General features: G+C 42.4%; 1 protein-coding gene across 1 annotated transcript in view; it reads right to left on the bottom strand.

Annotated features, from left to right (window-relative positions):
• LOC148508926 (NXPE family member 4-like) overlaps positions 1-27551 on the bottom strand; it is a 123270-nt gene that overhangs the window by 46111 nt on the left and 49608 nt on the right. The window contains exon 4 of the mRNA XM_088443790.1: positions 3986-4058. Within this exon, the coding sequence (XP_088299916.1) occupies positions 3986-4058 (73 nt within the window). The remainder of the gene's footprint in view (positions 1-3985; positions 4059-27551) is intronic.

Genomic DNA, 27551 nt, shown 5'->3' with positions numbered 1-27551 from the left:
GGTGCTTAACTATAAACAGTATTAAAATTCTTTATTAACATGACAGGGCTGAAACCGTTAGATGACTAGACTGAGACAGGTACTGAGACCAGACTGGAACCAGGAAATTACTGGACTGGAACTGATACTGATACTGGACTGGAATTGGGAGATCACTGGACTCAGTATACTGGAACTAGGACCGGCTATGCTCGGATACTGGGCTGGACCAGCTAGGCACAGATGCCGGGATGAGACCAACTAGGCACATATGATAGGCTGGGACCGTCTAACACACACTGGACCAGGCTGGGACCAGTAGACAGAATGGATGCTGGGCTGGGACCAGTTAATGCACAGTTAATGTTCCCTCTGCAGGTGGAGATGAGTCTGGAGTCTGTGCAGAGTGTAGGGGACACTGCTAAAGCCAGGTGTAATAGCATAGAAACACGCTGTATATGGATCTTGGAACTTGCACTCTTAGCAGGTGATGGTAATTTGAAGGAATATGAAATTTAAACTGCACACAGGAAACAAAGTCCGCAGGTGGATTGGTGCAGAGAGTTCCGGACTGATGAATGGAATCCACGCAGACAATGTAACTAGCTTTCCCCAAATAGTATGCAGATGAGGCACAATGGTATATGAGAGCTAAGAGCAGTAGGACCACTGAAAAAATAATCAAGGGGTGAATGCAGATGATCCTAAAGCAGTGTCTGACAGATGAAGAAAGAGCTGGAAGGATGAGCCATGTATTGCTGGAAGCAGTAGTGCTGTAGAGCAGGTCCAAGCTGGAATCAGGTTTAACTGGTATGCTGGAGTGTGTAGTGCTGCAAAGTAGTTCAGAAATGAAGCAGGATTATCTAGGTTTAACTGGTATGGTGGGATCTGTAAGTGCTGCAGAGTGGGGTAGAACTGAAGCAGGATTAACTAGGTATAACTGGCATGCTGTGACCTGTAGTGCTGCAAAGTAGTTTAGAACTGAAAGCAGGAATACTGCAGCCTGGGTAAATCATGTGAACACTCTGAAGATCTAGAAGGCAGCAGGGTGAATGATTAGCTTGAGCCTTGCAGGTGGACAGCTCAATTAGCAACTCACTGAAGCTCTATAATGGAGAGACTTGAGCAGATCTGTGGGATGTAATCCCAGCTAAATAGGAACACAAGAGTAACTAGGAAAAATAGCAACTTGGAGAACTGAAGGTAACAACAGTGCTGATACATAAGAACTAAATAGCTGTAGCTTGTAAAGCTGAAATCCAGCAGTACTAGATTACTAGGATCACAGGAACCAGGGAGTTAGGAATATGACTTGTTGATCTGGCAATGAGTGAGGGAACTGGAAGGGTTTAAATAGGCTTCCCTGGAAGTAGATAGGGTGCAAAGAGCATGTGAAGAATTGCATGAACGAGTTCAGTGTAGGAAAGATCACATGACCAGAGTCAAGATGCCTGTGCCCATACTGTTGGGCCCAGTAACACAGTCTAACTGGAAGCAGAGGCAATGCAGGGAATGACATACACAGGAATATTTAAAAGACATGGCATGCACAGAGGACCATAGGGCATGCCAGGATGCCACATGAGCAAGGTAATCTGATCCAGAGGAGCAAACATGACAAGTGGGTATTGCACAATAAACTTTGGAAGACAACTACATATTTTTGTATCGATTCTTGCAATATCGTTCATGTAAAGTGGCAGATATAGAAGAAGAAAAAGGAAAAAGCACTGTCTCTCTGTTGTTTCACAAATAGAGAAATAAATTAAAATATAACTTTTATTGTAAATTTTTAAAATTCACCTTGCCTCACTAGTGAAATATTCCATAAAAAAGTAAATCATGAAACAGACATATGAATATATATTGTTCTAATAATTTGTTATCAATATTAAGCAATAAAGTGACTTATGATCTGTTTGTCTCTGTGTCCTTATTCTGTTGTGTATATTAAAACATTCAATATTGTTAATTAAATTATGATAACTTCCTTATTGATAGTGTATTCCCAAATGGATTGTTCCTATTGCAAACCTATAACTGTGAATAAACGGTAATATTATCAAATTTCTTCATACATTAATAAGGGTAATAATATCTCAATCTAATAATGCATTCGTGCAACTTGTACAATTTGCCAGTCTCAACTTAATGATTGAGACTATAGATTAATGGTTGTTTATACTGTAATAATCACAGCACCCTCTGTAGGGCAAAGTACTTCAATTTTAGAAATATGACACATGGGAACATGTATCCATATCCCATTTCAAAGTGTAATGCCCCCTGTTAAATCAGAGTATAATCAATCATATGGTTGCATAGGTTGGAAATCATTACCAACATATAATGTTACAGCACCCCCTATAGGGGTATACAATTAAATTGGGATATCTGTTTTAATGGGAATTAACGAATATTATAGTTGTTACAAATACATGAAATTCACTAATAACATAATCAAACTTAGCTATATAGATGGTGCGTAACGTACTGGATTTTCCAAGCATATGTCGTATCAATAATTGGTATATTTTCTCATATTGTGTACCAAGTGAGTTATTTTGAATCACAATAGATATTGTAACTCCCCTTATAAGGCTGCATAATTTTTATTCAATCATATGAGCTATATGAATTATACCACATATATATAAAGTTTGTTCATTATAACGCCCCCTATGGGAGCATGAATGTTTTAATATACACAACAGAATAAGGACACAGAGACAAACAGATCATAAGTCACTTTATTGCTTAATATTGATAACAAATTATTAGAACAATATATATTCATATGTCTGTTTCATGACTTACTTTTTTATGAAATATTTCACTAGTGAGGCAAGGTGAATTTTAAATATTTACAATAAAAGTTATATTTTAATTTATTTCTCTATTTGTGCGCCAACAAAGAGACAGTGCTTTTCTTTTGTATTGTTCATTACTGTCTATGGCAGCACCCCCATGGGATAATTGTACACTTGTGAGTTATAAATAAGTTGGGGCCACTACATCATTAATTATTTTAAAATTAAACCTTGTGCAGAGGTGTTCTCCAAGTTCCCCATTCCCTACCTTATAAAGTGGCAGATATGCAGAGTTATAATTTCACAATAAATTGTTGCAATTGTTTGTGCTGTTAATTTGTCTTTAGCACTTACCAAGAGCCAATATTGATGCAAACAATGTCCAGGTGCTCTTTTTAATAAGCACAGCACTCCAAACACCAGGAGCCCTATCCAGTGTTAAGCAGTCAGCGAAAGCTGGCATTTAACTGCAGTGCGCACACTGATTCACTGGCTAGTTGTAACAGATGCTTTGTCATCAGTAATTTGCTGTGTGGTTATTCCACAAGAAGGTGTGTCAGCAGCCAGTGCCCCTACTCACAGAGAGCCCATCAAGAATAGAAGTAATTTAGACAGAAGCTGAAATAACATTTTAGTTATGAGCCGGCTCACGTCTCTGCTGGAACATCTAGAAGGGCACTTGGATCAGTAGCACAGCCACCGCTCTCTGCCTGGAGAGTGTCTAGGTGTTAGACAACTGCCAGCGTTCCTTTGTGGGAGCAACAACACACCGTCACTGAACTTTATCTACGTGAGACTGCCCATTAAACCCCAGTTATGCCAGTTCATCCATAAATGGAGATGCCCTTAAATTGTTTACATCTCTTGTACTTGCGTATGTATGATTCATTTGCATGCATTTGCACCACCAGGCTTAAAGTTGCCAGTCAGCCCCTGTACCCATTTCCAAGTTAAAAAGCAAAGTATTATGTTATAATGACATAGCCATCCTAGAATATCATATAATGAACACCAAACTAGTGATAGAATAATTTAACACCAATAAACACTGTACGTCCGATGATTTGTAAACCTGTCTGATGATTTGTAAACCTGAACAGTTTGCTATGAATTGTCAAAGGCTAAAATAGTTTGTAATGTTTATAAAACATTTGACTTGGTCTATATGTTTTATTTCTCATGCTTGAAGACAATACAGCATACTTACTGTTGCAGTTAGACACATTGATGTCCTGAAAGTTTGTTGGAATCTCCACTCTGACATTAGACCTTGAAAACAAAATTAATGTGCAAAATAGTAGTAACTGTATATTAAGCTAGTGCATAGTAGCAAATCTATTTAAATATCAGTGCTAGCATCACCTGGAATATGGAAGGAATTTGATATCCTCAGAAAGTGAGGTAGCTTGAGTTTGAAAGAAACTGGGTTGATTACTTGCTCAATTGGGAATGGCCCAATGTAGGGGGACGCAAATTTCATGGATGGCACTCTTAACCACAGATTTCATGTAGTGAGCCAACCTCTATCACCTTCTTTGAGACTGGGAAGTGCTCTCCTCTTCCTGTCAGCAAACTTCTTGTACCGCTCAGAAGCCTCACAAGGGAGGAGTGGATCTCTTTCCAAATCTTGGAGAAGTGCTGCAAGGTGCGATCAGCAGCTGGAACCTGTGAGGCAGGAAGTGGCTGAAACTCAGGAACTCAAGGTTGGAGGCCATGGGCAAGGAACCATATGAAGAATGGTACTGATTGTTGTAACAAAATTCCACCTAAGGAAGCAGTTCAGCCCAGTTGTCCTGAGAGGAGGATACGTATAAACAAATAAAATACTCCAGCTGCTTCCCTGTGTTACAGGTGTCAGCTTTCATGCTGATTACTATTTAGCTCTCAGTTAAATTCCTGTGTTACACTTTCCTATGTTCTTCAGAACAAATCTGCGACTGGATCCATAACAATTCTCAGTGCATTCCTGTGTTACACTTTCCTGAGTTCTTCAAAGCAAACCTGCGACTGGATCCTTAACAAATTCTCAGTGCATTCCTGTTTTCTTCAGAGAAAGCCTGCAACTAGAGCCTTAAATTGTCAGTGCATTCCTGTGTTACACTTTCCTGTGTTCTTCAAAGCAAACCTGTGACTGGATCCCTAACAAATTCTCAGTGCATTCCTGTGTTACAGCTTCCTGTGTTCTTCAGTGCAAGTCTGTGACTGGATCTCTTACAATCCTCAGTACACCCCTGTGCCTACATTCCCAGTGCTCCTCGGAGCAAGGCTGCAGCTGGATCATCTCCAGTAAACATCTAATTCCTAGTTTTAATGCATTTCTAGGGTTCTCAGTGGTAACTCTCAAATATAGTTTCCAGGTCTTCCTGCCACCAGGTCTACCTGTCCAGAGGGCAGCGACCTGCTCACTTGGTGCAGCAAAACCCATATCCAAAATGGAGGAGTCACTGGTGAAGACCACCAAGTGAGTTAGACTCTGCGCCTCTGGGTTTGGCCGCAATACTGTAGGGAGACCTAGTCACTGTCACTCATCTAGGGTTCCTTGGCCACCCTAGCCCCCTGGCTTTTTTGCTCATCTGAGGAACCTCATGTACGGATTGTGACAAACTGGATTTGAAATTAACTTCGGTTTCATTTTTGGAAGCCTTCCTTTGCTTCCTCTGACCATCGAGATGGATTGGCACCTTTCTGGGTGAGAGCGGCAATAGGTGCGATGACGGTGCAAAAGTTCTTTATGAATTTGCAATAGTAATTTGCAAACCCTAAGAAGTGCTGAACAGTCCTGAGAGTATTAGGAAGTAGCCATTCATGAATTGCATGGAGCTTTTCTGGGTCAATTTTTAAACCAGAACCTGAAATTATATATCCCAGGAAGGGAATAGACTTGACCTTGAAGACACACTTATCCAGTGTGCAGTAGAGACTATTGGAATGAAGACGTGTCAGCACCTCCTTTACTTGCCAGCGAAGTTCTTCCAGGTCATTGGCGAATATGAGAATATCGTCAAGAAAGACAACAACATGTTTGCACAACAGATCGCGGTAGATCTCATTGACATAGTGCTAGAATACTGCGGGAGCATTGCTGAGACTGAAGAGCATAAAGAGATACTCGTAATGACCATCTCGGGTGTTAAATATGGTCTTCTCCTTCTCCTTCCCGAATCTGCATGAGATTATATGCTCCTCACAAATCCAATTTGGTGAAGATCGTTGCTCCACTGACTCAGTCAAAATTTTCTGTGATCAGATGGAGCTGTTTTTAATGGTGATGTCATTCAGTCCCTTGTAGTCGATGCAGGGACACAGACCTCCCCCTTTTTTTGACGAAAAAGAAGTTCGCACCAGTGGAAGAGGTAGAAGGGTGGACAAACCCTTTTTCAAAATTCTCTTGGATATAGTCAGTCATGGCCTTTGTTTCTGCAATAGCGGATAACTTCACCCTCTGGGAGGAAATTTCCAGCAATTAATTCAAATGGACAATGCCATTCATATAAGAATATCAGCACCAGCTTTATAGAAAATATCAGTTTTGGATATGATAAGAAAACTTTAAATTTCAGAGTGCAGAGCACCAATCTTGACTCGCAGAGGTTGAGTCTGAAGGGTAATTGTACCCCCTAGGGTGCAGCTAGATAGGATGAAGCAGACTCTCTGGTGGTAATGCCCATTGCTGGACCAATTTAGATGTGATGAAGTTACCAGCTGCGCCTGAATCCAATAGTGCAGAGACTTGCTTGAAGCGCTTGGCCACATGAAGAGAAACTGAGAAGAAACTGAGAGAACGCAATTGATTTTCTTTGAAGAGGAATGAACTACTCCTTACTTAGTCTCTCCTTGCCGAGTTAGGAGCAGGGGTTTCCCTGATGCTTGGGACAATTGTTGAGCTGATGAGAAGGGACAATTGTTGAGCTGATGAGAGGGAGCAATACAAGTATAGACAGAGATTCTCAGACTGTCTCCTTTTGCGTTCTTCCTGTGATAGTCGAGAGTGGTTCATTTGCATTGGTTTCTCTTTGGGAGGAGAAACTGACTGAGACAAGATTGTCACTCGAGGTTTAGGATGAATGAATCTTCTCTCAAGGGCATTTTCTTTAAAACTTAACCACTTCTAACCTGTTTGGGAGAACATCTTTAATTTTGCCCAGTAAGCTGTTCCAGAAGGCTACATAGATTGCATACTCATTCCAAGAGAGATCTGATGCCAGTATTTGAAACTGCACCAGATACTGGCCTATAGAATTGAACACTGGGTAGCTGTAGAAGGTCTGAAGATGCAGATGACACTCTCCCAGATCTTGAAGATTTGGTGGATTGCCGTGACAAATTCCTTGTAAGATGTTAGGATGGGATCCGATCTTTCCCCAGTCTAAGGTAGATGCAGATAATAGGGAGCTGATGCAGTATATATATATATATATATATATATATATATATACACCACAATAAGACAATGGTGATGCACTAATAAATAAATAAATAAATAATATACTATGTAGTTCCTGAAATGGCAGAAAAAATTCTCAAGACACCACCTATATAATATTAATAATCTTTATAAAAATGGAATCGGTCAGTACATATAATCACATTTACACTTATAATTAATCACATTTATTCAATATAGAAAGACTCCAGTATGTTGGCAAAACTACTCGCAAGCTTAAGATGAGAATGAGGGAACATCTACTGTGAATCCAGCGAGTCTAAAGGTGCATACACAGGGGACGATTCGCTCCATAAACAACTTTGTCCCGTGTGACCATGGCAGGGATGTGCTCAGTGTCGTTAACGACACTGAGCACAAACATTGAATGAAGTCAAGAACGATTTCATTCAGTGCTGGCCACCCTCCCTCATCCCCGAACATGTTCAGCCTGACAATGTCGTCAGGTTGGACGAGAGGTTCGTGCGATGAACAATAACGACCAACTACAAACGCATTGGTCATTATCGTTCATCGTTTTGGGGCAAAAACTGAACGATATTTTGGACGACTGAACGATAACAATATTGTTATCGTTCCATCATCCGAAAAAATCGCTGCATGTGTACAAAACATTAGTTCGGAGGTCTATCTGGGTCTTTAATGGGGAGGATCTTTTTGCCGGCATTTCATATGCTTTGTAGTTATCATATAATACATCTGGAGTGCTTTGGCAAGTCGAGTGGTTTATGGATATAGGCTGGAATGCCACACATTAATGTAGTTGAGGAATTTATCCAATTCATATGGCCATATGGGTCAAAATAGTGGTTTTATTATTTTTTGGTATCTTGTATTATCTATACCACAGGTTCTCAAAGTCGGTCCTCAGGACCCCAAACAGTGCATGTTTTACATGTCTCCGCACAGAATCACAAGTGAAATAATTAGCTCCACCTGTGGATCTTTTAAAATGTCAATGAGTAATGAATACACCTGTGCACCTGCTGGATGACCTGCAAAACATGACCTGTGACCTGAGGACCGAGTTTGAGAACCACTGATCTATACTATCGGTAGTTGGATTGGGTAATGAGGTTCACCTGATTCTATTTATTTTATAGTTTGATTCACACTAAAATATAGGAATGCAGATATATAAACATACATATATATATATATATATATATATATATATCTCAAGTATTCATTGAACTTTATATATATTAATTTGTATAATATTGTTCTCAATAAAAGTAAGATGCAATATAATAACATGGAAATGTATATCTATCTTGAGTCACTCTAATGGTGCATACACAGGGTCAGATTTTTCTTCAGATCTGAATGATAACTATTTTAAAAATCGTTCATATTTGAAGGAAAATCTGACATATCTGACATGTTTGTCAGATGAACGATGAATGATGCGCATTCCTGCTTGTCAGATAACGATATCTGACATCTAATGTTTCTACAGTCAGATTTGGACGATTCCATTAATTTTAATGCAGTCAAAAATCATTCGTAGTTCAAATCGTTCATCAAATCGTTGAGATCATTCAATCGTTCATCTGACAAATCTGACCATGTGTATGCGCCTTAAATGTAACATAGTATATGGAAAACTATGTTTGATTATTGCAATATGTAACTATCATAGAGAAATCTATAACTACTGTATGGGTAAATATTACAAAGGAAACCCCTATTTATCAACTTAAATTTATATAGATATTTATATGTACCTGGAGGTGCTATCACAGATAATATGATACAAGTAGGAACAAGAGAGAAGGATCTGTATATGGTGCACAGCTGTGTTATAAAATATAACTATTATTATATTATGATTAAAATGTTTGTATTTAGAGTAGGTTTGAATTAAAATAGCAAAATATATGTGACATATTAAGTGAAAAAGTGCAAATAAGTGTAAATGTGTACATTAAAATACACCGTGTGCCTGTATTTGGTCTTCTTATTTTGAGTAAAATCTTAGGCCCTCATTCAGAGCCGCTCGTTAACAGCAGTACGCTCGTTGCGTTCCGATGTTGAGAAACCGCGCATGCGTCGGTGTAACACTGCGCATGTGCGTGTGGCATATTGCGAGGTTTTTTTGTCTCGTTCTTCAAATTGCGTACAGGAAGTGACATGTCAAATGTGATTGACAGAACAGGGCGTTTTTGGGCGTTGACGGGGGTGGAGATGGAAAAACGCAGGCGTGGCGAGGCGTTTTTTGGGCGTACATACATTATCTGATGCGAACGTCAAATGTGTTCGTACCAAGTCATACGTCACTGGATGATCCTCTTTCCTTCTCCTCCGTCCCGGCCCTCCACGATGTTTCATCGATTAATCACAGCTTGTCAGAAAATCAATCAGTTTTGAATTGAAAACCAGCTTGTAATGTGTTTTGAAAACAGTTTTTTTGGTTAGCACAAAACCGTACGCAGGTGGAAATCATAGCTGCTAATTTCAGGATTACACAATCAATTAGCGTACATTTGTAGGTATGTTTTTTTTGGTTTGTATTTGGTTTTTGTGCTATTGTAACAATAATGTCATCATGTTTGTGTGTATTTTTCCATTTTGCTTTTGTCTGGAGAATTTGCATCCTTATGTAAATTTTAAAGTGTTCCTTAAAGAGCCCTTTTTTTTTTTTTCGTTTTAATTTTTTGGGAGGTCGTTTTTGCCTTGTGGGCCAGGATTAACTGTAAACCATTTCTAAAATAATGTCAGAATACAATGTCGAACATTTTTTCAAAATTTATTGGAAACTAAAAACATTTTCTGGCCCATTTTTGGCCCAAATATTTTTGGCAGTGTTATTCCAATAAAAATTATAAATTGTGCAAACATAAAAGGTATGGAAACTTAAATAAAAAAATGAAAACCAATTCACAAGAAAGGAGAGGGAAGTTTTGGCCAGAAAGGAATATGGGGCAAGCACAGAAGGAGTGTGGGAAAAGTAGCCAGTGCTGTCAACGTTTTTTCCCCCGTTTGGCTGGGGGAGGGTGGGCGCCAGACCGGGTCCGGGATGTCATCGGGCTGGCCTGTCCAGAGGCAGATGTTGTGGCCTCTGGACTAGGCACAGAGCTAGGCACATTTGGAGGATTGGCTAATGTTGTGCCAGAGGTGGAGGATCCTGATGTTCCGGCAGGAAGGGAGGTCGGCTCCACCATGTGCTGGCGAACGAGCTGCTCCAGGGCATTGGCGATGCGGATGTTGGCCCTGGTATTTTCCGCCAGGGCCTGACCAATGGTCACGTTGGCCGCAGCATTTTGCTCCAGGGCCTCAGCCACCCGTACCAGACTGGCGTCCATCCTCTGCAGAATCTCCGTATGGAAATCCGATTTAAAATTGAGTTCTGTGAGGAGTGCCACTGCCTGCGAGGGGGATTGCCCTGGACTGGCTTCTGCAGGGTCCTCAGCTGGATGTACTGGTTCCTCCCCTGCAGAGCCAGCAGAAATTCTGCGGCCAAGGCTCCCCTCTGGAGCAGACTCATCCGCCTGTGTCTCTTTTTGAAAAATGAGAAAAGAGTCACATTAGAATCTACATATTGGCACAATAACATTTCAGAGTTGGTTACATCACAATATTTACCTGGGACAACATGAGGAGCCGCAAAGTCTGGCATGTCCGTATCCATGTTGGACACGCCAAACATTTCCACAGCCTGCACACACCCCTGTGCCAGCTCTTCTAAATCATTCAACTCCAATGACACAGGGGTGGGACCCCCACCTGTCCCCCTTGCATGCCTAGCCCTGTCCGCCATTTTTTGTTTCAGGCGATATTTGAAGTCTTGCCATCTGTGGGTGAAAAAGTAACCATTATTCCGTGGTTTTTTTTGGTTTTGGTTTTAGGGGGGTCAAGTTTTTACTTACCGCCGTTTGACATCCCGGGCTAGACGGACATAATCACCCACCCTATTGACAGCACTGGCTACCTCCTCCCACATTCTCCACTTCTGGCTTGCACCCATATTCCTGTCTGCCTGTGGCAGGATGTCCACACTCTTCTGAACCAAAACCTCCATCTCCTTTCTTGTGAATTGTGGCTGCCTATTCTTTTTCCCTCCTTTGGCCGGAATACTGGGCCCAGCAGCCTCTTCCATGTCATCCTCCTCACCTATTTGTTTAAACGTTGAGAAATTTAAGCTTGCAAACTTTCACTATATTATGTTTCAAAATATTCCTTGTTTGGAAATGCATGAAATCCTTACCGGCAGACTCTTGGCCATTGTTTCCCTGGTCTGTAGCCATTTCTTACCTCCAAACAAGAAATACACCAGAACGTTTTTTTTGGGTCGTGACGTATTTATACATGCGTCCTTATTTTTCGTCCGCATCATTGATTGTGCGTTCCTATGATCTCTCCTTAATTTGTGTGGGAAAATAAACACTATTTATGGCTTGGGGCGTCTCGAGTCGAGGTGGCGGGTGTTGGTTGTTGGAGGTTACGTTGGTCGGAGTGGATTGTTGGCGGGATTTGTATTTGGCGTTGTTTGGAGTTGTTTTTGGTTTGTCTTTTTGGAGTTTTTATTTCCGTTCGCTTTTTTTGGTGTGGTTGTTTTCTTTGTCGTGTTATTTTTTGGTAAGTTTTTGCCCGTCTTACTTTTGTTCACTTTGTGTCTCCTTCTTTTTGTTAAATTTGGTTCGTTAATTTTTTTAAATATCTCCTTAGTTAGGTTTCTTTTGGCTCTGCCCCAACGCCCTTTTTATCCGGTGACTTATATATCCTCTATTGGTAAGTTTTTTTTTTCACTTGTTTCTTAAATGTTCTTGTTTTTTTTAACGCAACTTTGTTTGACCTTACACTTTTAACCTTTGGTTTTGTGATTCCGAAATGTATGAACTAATTAGCGCTTTTGTATTTGCGTATTTTTTGTCTTGTATTTGCGAACTAACTAGCGCATTTTTATCTGCTTATTTTTTGTCTTGTATTTGCGAACTAGTTAGCGCATTTTTATCTGCTTATTTTTTGTCTTGTATTTGCGAACTAATTAGCGCATTTTTATCTGCTTATTTTTGGTCCTGTATTTGCGAACTAATTAGCGCATTTTTATCTGCTTATTTTTTGTCTTGTATTTGCAAACTAATTTGCACATTTTTATCTGCTTATTTTTGGTCTTGTATTTGCGAACTAATTAGCGCTTTTTTATCTGCTTATTTTTTTACTTGAAATTGGTTGTGATTTCCCTTTAGCAAATTTTTATTAAATTTGGGCCCAAATTGAGGTAGTCTGCGCACTGTCATTTTGCTCTTTGCCCAAATGTGTGTTTCTCCCCTTTTATGTTTTGTCTTGCACCCAATTTAGATTGCTAAATGGCCACCCTAAATTGTTGCATTGTTTGTTTGTTATTATTTATAGGTTGGGAAAATCATGATAATACCCCGGCATGTAAGCATCATTGGATTGTATCGTCAAGCTAAGTAATTTTTCAATTATTTTTGGCCAAAAAAACCTTACATTCAATTCTTGCCATTTCAGGTTGATCTTGGTCGGATTGTTCTGGCCATGCTCCCGGAAGCCGACCAACCTCAATCTCGTCCCAGGTGTAGGCATCGTAGGCGTGCAAGGCCCCAGATATATCGAACATGTGTCACCCTTTTTGGAATGCCCGATGATGAGGTGTTAAGACGCTACCGTCTTCCGCCCCAAATCATCATAGACACTCTCTCATTAATAGAGAGTGATCTTGAGCGGCAAATTAACAGTCCTACAGCAATACCACCACTGACGCAATTTATGGCGGTGTTACATTTCTGTGCCTCAGGATCGTTTCAAACAACGGTGGGAATAGTGGCGGGAATCTCCCAATCCTCCTTCTCCCGGATCCTGAGGGCAGTGATGGAGGCCCTTTTCAAGCACCTCCATCATTTTATTCAAATGCCTTTGGATATGGGTGCCCTTAGTGTGGCCAAGGCAAATTTTTACCAAATAACTGGCTTCCCACACATCATAGGGGTTGTGGATGGTACTCACTTAACACTTCAGCCTCCAGCACGGCTGGAGGCCATATTTCGCAACCAGAAACACTATCACTCCCTGAATTTAATGGTGGTATGTGATGCCTCCCTCCAGATCCTGTCCCTGAATGCAAAATTACCCGGAAGTGCACATGACTCATTCGTCATCCGGCAATCAGGGATATGGCACAAATTAAACAACCTACAAGCTGGTGATGCGTGGCTTCTGGGTAAGTGGAGACCTTTAGTACATAACAATGTTAAGCTTGATACACAGTGTTCCTGATGTTGTCACTTCTTTTTCACAGGAGACAGTGGCTACCCTTGCACGCCCTGGCTGCTCACTTCTTATTTGGCTCCCACACCAGGGCCACAAAGTAATTTTAATTCCGCACTTACAGCCACCAGGCAAGTGGTGGAGCGCTGTATCGGCCTTTTAAAAGGCCGATTCAGATGCCTCCACCGCTCTGGTGGCAAGCTCATGTATTTGCCGGATATGGTTTCGAAAATTGTGGTCCTGTGTGGGATATTTCACAACATCGCCATAAGGAGTGGTGTCCCAATGCAGCCAGAGGATGCCTTGCCTGAGGATGGCCCCCCCGAGGTTGGTCGGAGGTCAGTATGTGGGGGGGCCATACGCGATGATGTGGTGGCCAGATATTTTAGGTAATTATTGGCACAAAAGAAGTTCTTTGACACAATGTGGAAAGGATTTTTGGAGACCATCTAATTAATTTGTTTTTTGGTTCCCATCTTCTGTTTGATTTCATAATCTTTGGGACTCAAACGATGACTACTTCCTGCTACCCAAAACAAACCTTCATGGGGACACATTGGATATATATTCTGGAACCAATATTGAAACGCAACATTTGTGGAATCATGTTGGCATGCTCATTCGTCAACCAGTTCTTGATTTTTCTTTAATTTTTTCATATGGTGTTTGATGGGTTGTATTTTTTGTTATCACTGTGTGTATTGTTTGTGAGCCAACACTTTGGTTTTTTAGTTATGTTTTGATTACATTTTTTGAGAGTGTAATTTTCCAAATTTTATTGACCATTGCAAGCAAGTGTAACCAGGTTCACCCACGTGAAAATTGCTTAAGGGTTAATCCTGTAATGTCGCAATTTGATCTAAATTTAAATATGCTTTCTGGGTCAAAACCAACACCAAAAGGTATTATGTACAATCAGTAGGCTTTGTAATCTCGGGCTAAGCAGGTTGCCCCCCAAATTGGAACATGTAAAATGTAGTAATATAAAAATTGTAACACACCTAAAAAGCCAAAGCAGATTGTTACTGTTAGCTGTTTCATGTGCCTGTTTCCTAAAAATCTACAACACACAATCTTAGTGACATTAATTGCAAATACTTGCTGGAAGAGTCTACTTATGTCAGTGTAAACAATCTAAGATTTGGAGACAAGGAATGAGACAGAACGCTAAGTTTAAAATTTTTATTACGAAAAATATTTGTAAATGAAAATAAAAAATTATGGACGCAGGATCCCAGACATACGGTCAAGGACCTCCAGCAGGCCGATCACGTGGCCCCGCATCACTTGGACGCACCCGGCTAGGTCCGCCAAACGCCTCTGGTCCTCTGTGGGTTAGAAAAGTGTGGGGCTTAATACATAATTAATGAAACCCCCTGAAAAAACAAGCCAAACAAATGACAATATTGTGACCAAAAGCACATTTAACCCAAAAAACCAAAGGACACGAAAATGGACAACCAAAAAATTGCACAAAAAACAAAAACATTTTGACATGTGGGATATGTGTATGGGGAAATCAGCAGTAAAAGATAAAGACAAACAGAGATCTACCCAAACTTCTGACAAACCAAAAAAAGTAAAAGGCACAGACACAGGATTAGATCCAAACATTTTAAAACACAAAAAAGGATAAAAGGGAAACATACCATTCAAAATGACGCCTGGCCCAGAACCAACTCCCTCGTCCTCCTCGGAGGTGGCAACATACCCCAACGAGGTGGGAGGGGTGATTTCGGATTCAGGGGAGGGGGTAGTTACGAGAGGGGTGGTTGGAGGGGAGGGGGAATTGGGATGGAGGGGAAGGAGCCCAGACGGATGTGCCACAGGGTCTGTGCAGGCTGGGGAGGAGGGGGAATTTAGGGTATTTTGGGGTGTGGATGTTTGGCTGGGGGTTGGGGAGAGGGGCCGAGAGCGCCGTCTTTGACGGCGATGACGCCGTAGTCTTCGCTCTGCCCCTAAATGATGGAAAACAAATTGTGGTCATTTTAGAACATCACCTTGTTAAACGCTAATTTTTTACGCCCAAAATAGGTAAACATGCCCATGCAGATATGAGTACAAAGAATAAATAGGCCATACATGAAATCATGCACATGCAGATATGAGTATAAAGAATAAATAGGCCATACATGAAAACATGCACATGCAGATATGAGTACAAAGAATAAATAAGCCATACATGAAAACATGCCCATGCAGATATGAGTACAAAGAATAAATAGGCCATACATGAAAACATGCACATGCAGATATGAGTACAAAGAATAAATAGGCCATACATGAAAACATGCACATGCAGATATGAGTACAAGAATAAATAGGCCATACATGAAAACATGCACATGCAGATATGAGTGCAAAGAATAAATAGGCCATACATGAAAACATGCCCATGTAGATATGAGTACAAAGAATAAATAGGCCATACATGAAAACATGCCCATGCAGATATGAGTACAAAGAATAAATAGGCCATACATGAAAACATGCACATGCAGATATGAGTACAAAGAATAAATAGGCCATACATGAAAACATGCACATGCAGATATGAGTACAAAGAATAAATAGGCCATACATGAAAACATGCACATGCAGTTAGGGCCACAAAGATAAACATGAAAACCACAGTCAAAAAAACTTACTTTCCGCTATCTGCATGCGAAAGCATGCCAGCAAGCGGGGCGTCCGCCGTTGCAGGTCGGACCACCTGCGCTCCAGCTGGCCGATCTGGCGGCGTGAGCCGAAGGAACGCAGGCGGCCACGTACCTCCGCATATGCGGAACGCTTTTCCCTATTGGTGATGGGGGGAGGCTGGCTGGTGATCCGCCTGTCCATCACCTCGGTTAACACCAGCAGCTCGCGCCTGGTGAATGCCGAGTCTCTCATGATGGCAATGGTGTATTTAAAAATAAACTATTTTAATAAAGACCCGAAAAAAAATTTGATTGGCTAATGTATTTGGGTAATTAACAGGACAAATTCTATTGGTTAGTGTATGAGTCATGTGTTCGACAGGGCCACAAATCTATTGCGAGTTATGATAGGCTTGATGCAGTGACATGCGTAAGCTAATTTAAATAAAGAAATGAACCCAGTAAAATATGCGTGGTTAAAAACAAAGAAAACAAATGGATAATTGGCTCAAACATGTATTTTGACAAATAAAAGCGAATGTTTAAGCCGTACGTATTCTGCGGGGAAACACAAACACGGACAAGAGTAAAGTTTATTGCATTTAAAAAAAAAATTAAAAAAAAATTGACGAGCAATTAAGATAATTGATATATTGATTGGCATGATACGATTGAGGGAGGTAGGCAGAATAAAGGAGCAGGTAATCGGAATCTGACAGGCCCACTTCCGGGTTGGACTTGTGCGTGCATTCCCTGCAAGCCACATTGGGGATGTACGCTCGCTATTTGGCACGCTCGTTAGTTAGAGGAGGGGTCGGTAGAGTTTGGGGAGGATGTTTAGCTGCGTTCGAAATTACGAGCGAGCGCTTGAATTAACATAATTCTGTACGTACGCCGAACGTACGAACGCCCACTTGCGTCCGGGTCTGAATGAGGGCCTTAGTCCTTTATCTTGGTTTGTATGAGACGAAACCATTTAATGTTTGTGAGATATGCATGGATTGATGGTAGTTATATTGATTTACATATAAACACACTCCTTTATTGTCTGTGGGCCTGATTCAGACCCACAGCCTGATGGTTTGCGAACGTGCATGCGCATGCTTCGTTCTGCGCGTGTTGTGCGATTGCAGGCACTACTCTGTGCGATTGCAGGCCACTCGCTCGCCCAGCAAAGACAGCCCAGTGAAATGAGTGACAGGAAAAGCCGTTTGTGGGTGGTAACAGGGGCAGGACACTAATAACAGGGGTGTGGAGGTGCAAACGCAGGCGTGCCTCGGTGTTTCATTGCTGTTTTTAAGATATGCATAATTAACAGGCAGCATAATAGTACATGTCACATGTCTGTTTTTTACACTGAAGTCCTCGCAGTGCTTGCGGAAGGGTAAGGCAACCACAAGCGCTGCGATCACTACCGATGGTGCTCAATGTACCAATGTTTTAATACACTTCCTGGAGATGATGTGCGCTAGTGGGCATCTCTACATACGCTAATGGGTGTCTGCATACACAGAGCGATCGCTCGCACAGCCAAAGTGGGTGTGCTTATGCCTTGGCGAACGTTCGCTTCCCATGCCGTCACTTTGACAAATTTGCCTATGCTGGATGCGAGCGATCGCATCTAGCGAGCGGGTCTGAATCAGGCCCTGTGTCTGTACAGACTTGTATTCTAAATCTGGATACAAAATTATATTGTGCAAGATGTTTTGCAACAATTGTAACTATCCATCAGTCCTTAATAATATGCATACAGTTCACTATCTTTTATATGGGGATTGGACCTCATAACTGTCTAATGATGTTAGAGTGTAATTATATAATCAATGATGTATCCATATCCTACTATATTGATACCTTGCATTGGCTTTAATTAGTAAGAATATATTGTGTTAGCTGGTTTATTCACTCTTCCTCAGCATTAAACAAACAATTCTGACACTGCCTTTTACACTGACATTTCAATGGTTGCGGGGTTCTGCCGACATGTTGTAAATCCAAATTTGGGAGATAAGGACTTATCTTCCATTTGTGTAAATAGTAAAATACACCAGCCACTCAGTATGGTGGCTGAAAGTGTCAGGAGTTACACACTGTGCTGTTCAATATAGAAGAATAGATTTCCAAGCATGCAGTGAATATTAATTGGTTTAGTCATGAACACACTGACATGCTGCTATATAGTATCTGAAGAAGAGTGAATAAACCAGCTAACACAATATATCCTTACTAATTAAAGGCAATACAAGGTATCAATATAGTAGGATATGGATACATCATTGATTATATAATTGCATTCTAACATCATTAGACATTTAGGAGGTCAAATCCCCATATAAAAGATAGTGAACTGTATGCATATTATTAAGGAATGATGGATAGTTACAATTGCTGCAAAACATCTTGCACAATACAATTTTGTATCCAGATTTAGAATACAAGTCTGTACAGACACAGACAATAAAGGAGTGTGTTTATATTAGGGGTGAGTGGGTTCGGATTTCTGAAATCCGAACGCCACCGAGCCCCCCCGATTCGAGGCCGATCCGAGTCAGGCTTGACTTTTCCCGCTTGACTCGGATCTGAAATCGAGGCAAAACGTCATCATCCCGCCTTCCGGGTCTCCCTTGGTTTTGGATCCTATATAAGGTACCCGCGTCGGCGCCATTTTCTCACTCGGCTGTGGACAGTGAAGAGGGAGGGTGGGAGTTAGGGATGGCTGGGCTGTGTAGTGTAGTGTTGTAGTGTAGTGTAGTGCAGTGTAGTGTTGTGCTGTGCTGCACTGTGCAGCTGTTGTCCATAGGGGCTGTGTCCACTACTTCAAAGTCCATAGGGGCTGGCTGGACTGTGTTGTGCAGTCAGTTGTCCATAGGGGCTGTGTCCACTCCAAAGTCCTGTGCAGTGTCCCAGTCCTAAAGGGGTGCTGTAGTGTTGTCCAGGGGGTGCTCTGTCCATCAGGGGTGCTCCCCCCAAGTGCTAGAAAAAAAATAATTTTTTCTGTGTTTGTGAATTGTGTGCACTGTGGCTGCACGTGCATCAACAAAGGAGCAGCGCCAAGTGGGCGCCTGTGTCCCATAAGTAAAAGGCTGGCTGGCTTGTCCGTTAAAGGGTGCTGTAACCCCCAAAGGGCACTCCAAACAAAATAAAAAAATTAATTTTTTGTGTTTGTGAATTGTGTGTGCAGTAGCCGCACGTGCATCAACAAAGTAGTGCCAAGCATGCGCCTGTGTCATAAGTAAAGGGCCAGCTGGCTTGTCCGTTAAAGGGTGCTGTAACCCCCAAAGTACACTCCAAACAAAATAAAAAAATATTTTCTGTGTTTGTGAATTGTGTGCACTGTGGCTGCACGTGCATCAACGAAGGAGCAGCGCCAAGCGTGCGCCTGTGTCCCATAAGTAAAAGGCCGGTTGGCTTGTCCGTTAAAGGGTGCTGTAACCCCCAAAGGGCACTTCAAACAAAATAAAAAAATATTTTCTGTGTTTGTGAATTGTGTGCGCAGTAGTCGCACGTGCATCAACAAAGTAGTGCCAAGCGTGCGCCTGTGTCATAAGTAAAGGTCCGGCTGGCATGACCGTTAAAGGGTGCTGTAACCCCCAAAGTACACTCCAGTCCAAACCAAAAAAAAAAATATTTTCTGTGTTTGTGAATTGTGTGCGCAGTAGCCGCACGTGCATCAACAAAGTAGTGCCAAGCGTGCGCCTGTGTCATAAGTAAAGGGCCGGCTGGCTTGACCGTTAAAGGGTGCTGTAACCCCCAAAGTACACTCCAGTCCAAACCAAAAAAAAAAATATTTTCTGTGTTTGTGAATTGTGTGCGCAGTAGCCGCACGTGCATCAACAAAGTAGTGCCAAGCGTGCGCCTGTGTCCCATAAATAAAGGGCTGGTTGATTTGACCGCTAAAGGGTGCTGTAACCCCCAAAGGGCACTCCAAACAAAATAAAAAAAAATATATTTTTTGTGTTTGTGAATTGTGTGCGCAGTAGCCGCACGTGCATCAACAAAGTAGTGCCAAGCGTGCGCCTGTGTCCCATAAATAAAGGGCCAGCTGGATTGACTGCTAAAGGGTGCTGTAACCCTTAAAGTACACTCCAAACAAAATAAAAAAATATTTTCTGTGTTTGTGAATTGTGTGCGCAGTAGCCGCACGTGCATCAACAAAGTAGTGCCAAGCGTGCGCCTGTGTCCCATAAATAATGGGCCGGCTGAATTGACCGCTAAAGGGTGCTGTAACCCCCAAAGTACACTCCAAACAAAATAAAAAAATATTTTCTGTGTTTGTGAATTGTGTGCGCAGTAGCCGCACGTGCATCAACAAAGTAGTGCCAAGCATGCGCCTGTGTCCCATAAATAAAGGGCCGGCTGGATTGACTGCTAAAGGGTGCTGTAACCCCCAAAGTACACTCCAAACAAAATAAAAAAATATTTTCTGTGTTTGTGAATTGTGTGCGCAGTAGCCGCACGTGCATCAACAAAGTAGTGCCAAGCGTGCGCCTGTGTCCCATAAATAAAGTGCCAGCTGGATTGACTGCTAAAGGGTGCTGTAACCCCCAAAGTACACTCCAAACAAAATAAAAAAATATTTTCTGTGTTTGTGAATTGTGTGCACTGTGGCTGCACGTGCATCAACAAAGGAGCAGCGCCAAGCGTGCGCCTGTGTCCCATAAGTAAAGGGCTGGCTGGCTCATTTCTTAAAGGGTGGTGTAACCCACAAAGTGCACTAGTCTCCAACAAAAATAAAAATTTATTTTCTGTGTTTGTGTGCGCCTTAGCCGCATGTATATATCAATGTAACATAAATGGAGGACCAAACTTTCTCCGAAAAAAATAAAATAGGGAAAGATCAAGAACCACTTCCTCCTAGTGCTGAAGCTGCTGCCACTAGTCATGACATAGACGATAACATGCCATCAACGTCGTCTGCCAAAGTCGATGCCCAATGTCATAGTAGAGGGCACATACAATCCCAAATGACAAAGTTCAGGAAAATGACCTTGAAAAAAACATTTAAATCATCTGAAGAGAAACGTAAACTTGCCAATATGCCATTTACGACACGGAGTGGCAAGGAATGGCTAAGGTCTTTCCCTATGTTCACGACTAGTGGTTCAGCTTCACATGACGATGGAATCCCTCCTCCCACTAAAAAAATCAAACAAGTTAAGCTGGCAAAAGCACAGCGAAGAACTGTGCATTCTAAGAAGATATCACAAATCCCCAAGGAGAGTCCAAGTGTGGTGGTGGTTGCGATGCCTGACCTTCCCAGCACTGGACGGGAAGAGGTGGCTCTTTCCACCATTTGCACGCCCCCTGCAAGTGCTGAAAGGAGCACCCACAGTCCACTTGCTGATATGCAAATTGAAGATGTCACTGTTGAAGTACAACAGGATGAGGATACTGGTGTAGCTGGTGCTGAGGAGGAAGTTGGTGAGGAGGATTCTGATGGTGATGTGGTTTATATAAATCAGGCTCCGGGGGAGACAGTTGTTGTCTGTGGGATGAAAAAGCCCATCACGGTCATGCCTGGGCAGAAGACCAAACATTCCACCTCTTTGGTCTGGCAATATTTCTATCCAAATCCAGACAACAACTGTCTTGCCATATGTACCATATGTAAAGGTGAAATAAGTAAGGGTAGGGACGTCAACCACCTAGGAACATCCTCCCTTATACGGCACCTGCAGCGCGTTCATAAAAAGTTACTGTCAAGTTCAGAAACTTTGGCTAAGACCGTAAGCAGTCCAGGGAAACCTAAATCCCTTTTTCCTGATGTATCCAAGTGCCTGCAAACCACACCGTCAACTCCCTCCTCGTCAATTTCCTCCTTAGTCAGGATTGGAAGTAGTTCTGCAGGCCATGTCACTGGCATGACTGACTCTCCTATCCGGGATTCCTCCGGAGGATCCTGCATTGCTACGCCTCCTGCTGCCGCTGCTGCTGTTGCTGCTGTTGGGAGTCGTTCATCATCCCAGAGAGGAAGTAGGAACACCACTACTTTTACTAAACAATTGACCCTCCAACAGTACTTAGCGAGGAGGATGAAGTACGACAGCAGTCATCCTGAAGCAAAACGTATAACTGAGGCCTTGGCTGCTATGTTGGTGTTAGACGTGCATCCGGTATCCGCCATTAGTGCAGTGGGATTTAGACAATTGATGGAGGTAGTGTGTCCCCGGTTCCAAATCCGTCTAGATTCCACTTCACTAGGCAGGCGATACCGAGACTGTACAGAAACGTCAGAAAAAGTATCCTCAGTGTCCTGAAAATGACGTTGTACCCAATGTCCACTTAACCACGGACATGTGGACAAGTGGAACAGGGCAGACTAAGGACTATATGACTGTGACAGCCCACTGGGTAGATGTATCACCTTACGCAGCAACAGCAGCAGCGTCACCAGTAGCAGCATCTCAGAAACGCCAGCTCGTTCCAAGGCAGGCTACGCTGTGTATCACCGGTTTCAGTAAGAGGCACACCACCAACAACCTCTTAGAGAAACTGAGGGAAATCATCGCCCAGTGGCTTACCCCACTTAGACTCTCCTGGGGATTTGTGATATCTGACAACGCCACCAATATTGTGTGGGCATTACATATGGACAAATTCCAGCACGTCCCATGTTTTGCTCACACAATAAACTTGGTGGTGCAGAATTTTCTGAAAAGCGACAGCGGCATGCAGGAGACGCTTTGGGTGGGCCGAAAAATTTCTGGCCACTTTCGCCATTCAGCGACTGCGTGCCGAAGACTGGAGCACCAGCAAACACTCTTGAACCTGCCCCGCCATCACCTGAAGCAAGAGGTTGTGACACGGTGGAACTCAACCCTGTATATGCTTCAGAGGATGGAGGAGCAGCAAAAGGCCATTCAAGCCTATAAATCCACCTATGACATAGGCAAAGGAGGGGGTATGCACCTGACTCAAGCGCAGTGGAGAATGATTTCCGTGTTGTGCAAGGCAGCCCTTCGAACTTGCCACACGTGAAGTCAGTTCAAACACTGCCAGCTTGAGTCAGGTCATTCCCCTCATCAGGGAGTGATTCCGCTTGGCATGTGGGACTTGTGGATGAAGCCCTTCATTCACTCTGCCAGGATTCCAGGGTGTTCAATCTGTTGAAATCAGACCTCTACATTTTGGCCACCGTGCTCAATCCTAGGTTTAAAGCCTACGTGGTGTCTCTCTTTCCGGCCGACACAAGCCTGCAGAAGTGCAAAGACCTGCTGGTGAAAACACTGTCAGGTGAAGCGGAACGTGACACGTCAACATCTCCTTCTTCATTTTCTCCCGCAACTGGGGCTGCCAGGAAACAACTAAGCAACCCGCTGGCAGTGATGCAGGGCAGGCAGGACCAAGTTTGGACATCTGGTCCGGACTGAAGGACCTGGCAACAATATCTGACATGTCTACTGTCACTGCATATGATACTGTCACCATTGACAGAATGATGGAGGATTACATCAGTGACAGTATCCAAGTAGGCATGTCAGACAGTCTGTACCTGTACTGGCAGGAAAAAGAGGCAATTTGGAGGCCCCTGTACAAACTGGCTCTATTTTACCTGAGTTGCCCCCCCCTCCAGTGTGTACTCTGAAAGAGTGTTTAGTGCAGCCGGGAACCTTGTCAGCGAAAGGCGTAGGAGGTTGCTTCCACAAAATGTTCATCAAAATGAATTATCAACTCTTCCAGGGAGACCAGCCTCCAGAACGTACAGAGGGACCGGTGGTGGTGGATTCCAGCGGGGACGAATTAATACTCTGTGTGGATGAGGATGTACACAACACTGAAGAGGGTGAGGAATCGGTGGATAAGGAGGATAAGGATGACAACTTGCCTCCGTAGAGCCAGTTTGTGCAGGGACAGATTAATTGCCAGCTTGTTTTGTGGGGGCCCAAACGAACCAATCATTTCAGCAAAGTCGTGTGGCAGACCCTGGTGCTGAAATGATTGGTTTGTTAAAGTGGGTGGGAGGACCCAAGGACAATTCCATCTTGCACCTCTTTTTTTTTCTTTGCATTTGCATTATGAGCAGTTTGGGGCCTAGTTTTTCAAACTGCCATCCTGTCTGCCACTGCAGTGTCACTCCTAGATGGGCCACGTGTTTGTGCCGCCCACTTGTATCTCTTAGCATAGTCATCCAGCTACCTCGGTGCAACCTTTTGGACATAAAAACACTATTGTGAGGTGTTCAGAATAGACTGGAAATGAGTGGAAATTAAGGTTATTGAGGTTAATAATAGCATAGGAGCAGAAAAACCCACAAATTCTGTGATTTTAGCTGTTTTTATGCTTTATTAAAAAAAAAAAATACAGATCCAAAACACAAAACCCAGAACCCAAAACACGGAAGGTTGGTTTTGGCAAAACCAATCCAGATCCAAAACACGAAGAAAGATCCAGATCCAAAACCAAAACACAAAACACGAAAAGTGGCCGGTGCACACCCCTAGTTTATATGTAAATCACCATTAATTATCTTGTTGAACAAACTGCTCAAACATTCCCTCCCACTGTACCAGCTGACCTAGCCTCTCCTGCAAAAGGGAATCATTTTAAAGCCTGCACACACAGGCTTGGCCTGCCACTGTAGCCTGCATCTTAAGCATTTCATCTGATGCATGGAGTTAGAACCGGAGTTCGCACTGGATTTGGACTTTTGACTACTTTCTAACCAAAATGTAAACAATTTCACGAACACAAAGGAATGCTGCCACTCCACCTTCATTTACACTCCCCTGAGACTGGGTTTGGCTGCTGTCTCATGCTGCAGCCAAATCGAACTCCACAAACTGCTGGATGCGATAAACCCACAAACTCGAGCTAAGGAGACGCTGTGGATTTTTGCAGATCACTCTATCATTTTTTAATTTCTGATTAAGTTTAACATGGTTTTAACTTAAAATGCGGTCACCATTTATTCTTTTTTATTTTTTCTCCACCTGGACGTTATACTTCCGCTACTTGCACACCCTGCCAGATGTAACCTACGCAGTGCGCCCCAGATGGCAGCCTCGGATGGTTCTTTCTTGGGCAGGATGAACAAACACGTGGATGTATTCATTCAGTGCATTTCATATTTCAAATGTTTCAGTCACCCGTAAATCTCATGCCCGAACTACAGCACTGTTTGCTGTATTTACTATTCCTTGTTCTGTAAAATGTACTTCCACCCCACTGTATGCTATTCCGGTGTGCTATACATCCACTGAAGTGCATCCCCCGTGGGCAGGATGTACATGTGGATCTATTCACAAAGGGTATATCATACTGCCACAAATGTGTCAGTTTTCCAATATATTCCTTGGGTCCTTGTATGATTCATGACCCACAGTGTAACCTTCGTAGTACGCCCTTCATGGCTGCCTCACCTGGTACACTCGTGGATGGGATGAAAAATACATGGACCTGACTATTATGTTGGGACCCTACTCCTAGCATCAGGACATTGTAACCACCCATTTTGTGTCATCTCTTCTAGGCGTAACCTATTCTTCCCAGGGTAATCCTACATAGTGCGCCCAAGACGGCTGCCTCATTTGGTACCTTTGTGGGTGGAATATATAACCCATGGAAGTTATTTCCCAACATGTCTGCACCAACCCCACAATATGATTATTGTGCTCTCTAGGTTTCAGTTGATTTTAATTATCTCGGTGTGGTTTTCTATTCTTTTGCAACAATAAAATCCTTGTACAATGTACCATGTTTTATGATGTCTGTAAAGTGACTTTGAGTCCTATGGGAGAAAAGCGCTATATAAATAAAATTATTATTATTATTATTATTATTATTATTATTATAATATAACTACCATCAATCCATTCATATCTCACAGACATTAAATGGTTTCATCTCATACAAACCAAGATAAAGGACTAAGATTTATACTCAAAATAAGAAGACCGAATACAGGCACACGGTGTAATATACACATTTACACTTATATGCACTTTTTCACTTAATATGTCACATATATTTAACTATTTTAATTCAAAAATAGTCTAAATACGAACATTTTAATCATAATATAATAAAAGTTATATTTTATAATACAGCTGTGCACCATATACAGATCCTTCTCTCTTATTCCTATTTGAGTATTGTAATACCCTGGTGGTGCACTGGTAAATACTATGCCTTATATATGGAGAGACTGGGGTTCGAATCCCGGTAGTTAGACACAAAAAGATTAAATTAAGAGAAATGCTGATCTGAGCACACCTAGGTCAACAGGTGTGGATGATATGTTGATTGCAAAGTTAAATAATTGAATGAAGAAGCAGGTATATAAGGATATCCTGTTCTGTATATGATTCCTCTTTGATAAAGCCCCCATAATGGAGCGAAACCGGTCAGAGATTTACCTGCCAGTAATTATATATTGCAGTAGATTTGCTGCCACATTACTGAAACTGGGATCTTGTGCTGTGGAAGCCTAAAGGGGGGTATCCACTAGGTGATTTTAGCAAGCGATTGCACGATAACGATGTCGTTATCGTGCAATCGCATGAAAATCGCGCATGAATCGGGCATGTTTTGGTCGGAAGCAACCAGCGATGCACGTGCACGCTGGTCGCTTCCGACATCTATCATTGCCCGTACATGCTGGTCAACCTGACGATCCCGTCAGGTTCAGCATGTGCAGGGATGATGGATGTGCCTGGACTGAACGAGTGAACGTTCAGTCTAGGCACATCACTAGATATACAAACGAGAGCACGATTGCAGTGTCATAATCATGCTCTCATTTGTATATCTAGTAGTGGATACCCGCCTTTATAGACTATGGGGCATATATATCAAAGCTAGATGTGAGATAAAATTGTGAAATATATATCACCAACCAATCAGGTCCAAACTATCATTTGTTAAACACAAATAATTGGTTGGTGATATATGTCTCACAATTTTATCTCACATCAAGCTTTGATACATATACCCCTAAAGGTGCTCATACATCAGTGACTGATTGTCACAATGTAGCGATGCGATCGGAAATGGCGATTTGCCGGGTGGAAATGCCGACCGCCCACTATCTCTGTTCAGCAATCCGTAGCAGGATCGCTGAAATGTTACATGTTAAATGTCCCCGGTTTGACGATCATGATTATTTTTTTATCACGATCGTCATATCAGGAAAATCCAACATGTTGGGATTTCTGCGAGCCTGCGATGCCGGGTTGCAGCATCACAGGATCGTGGCAATCCGTTGCTGATGTATGGGGCCCTTGAGTCTCAAGCAGAGAGCTGGAAGCTCCATCAGCACATATATACAAGCGGCTGTGACTCAGAACAGCTCACTTTGCTTGGGATTGTGCATTGGAAACTCCCTTGGTTATCAGCTGCACACGTGAAACACCGACCGGACCCCCACTACTTACCAGGAGTGCCCACCGTGAGCGTGTTCCATAGGAGTTGTGTCTTTCCAAACTCAACGGATTGTTCATGGGACTCTGC

The sequence above is a fragment of the Taudactylus pleione genome, unplaced genomic scaffold (genome assembly GCF_031769625.1).
Source record: "Taudactylus pleione unplaced genomic scaffold, aTauple2 ptg000334l, whole genome shotgun sequence".
NCBI lineage: Eukaryota > Metazoa > Chordata > Amphibia > Anura > Myobatrachidae > Taudactylus > Taudactylus pleione.
The sequence above is the reverse complement of the archived record's forward strand: the minus strand, read 5'-3'. Positions and strand labels throughout refer to the sequence as shown.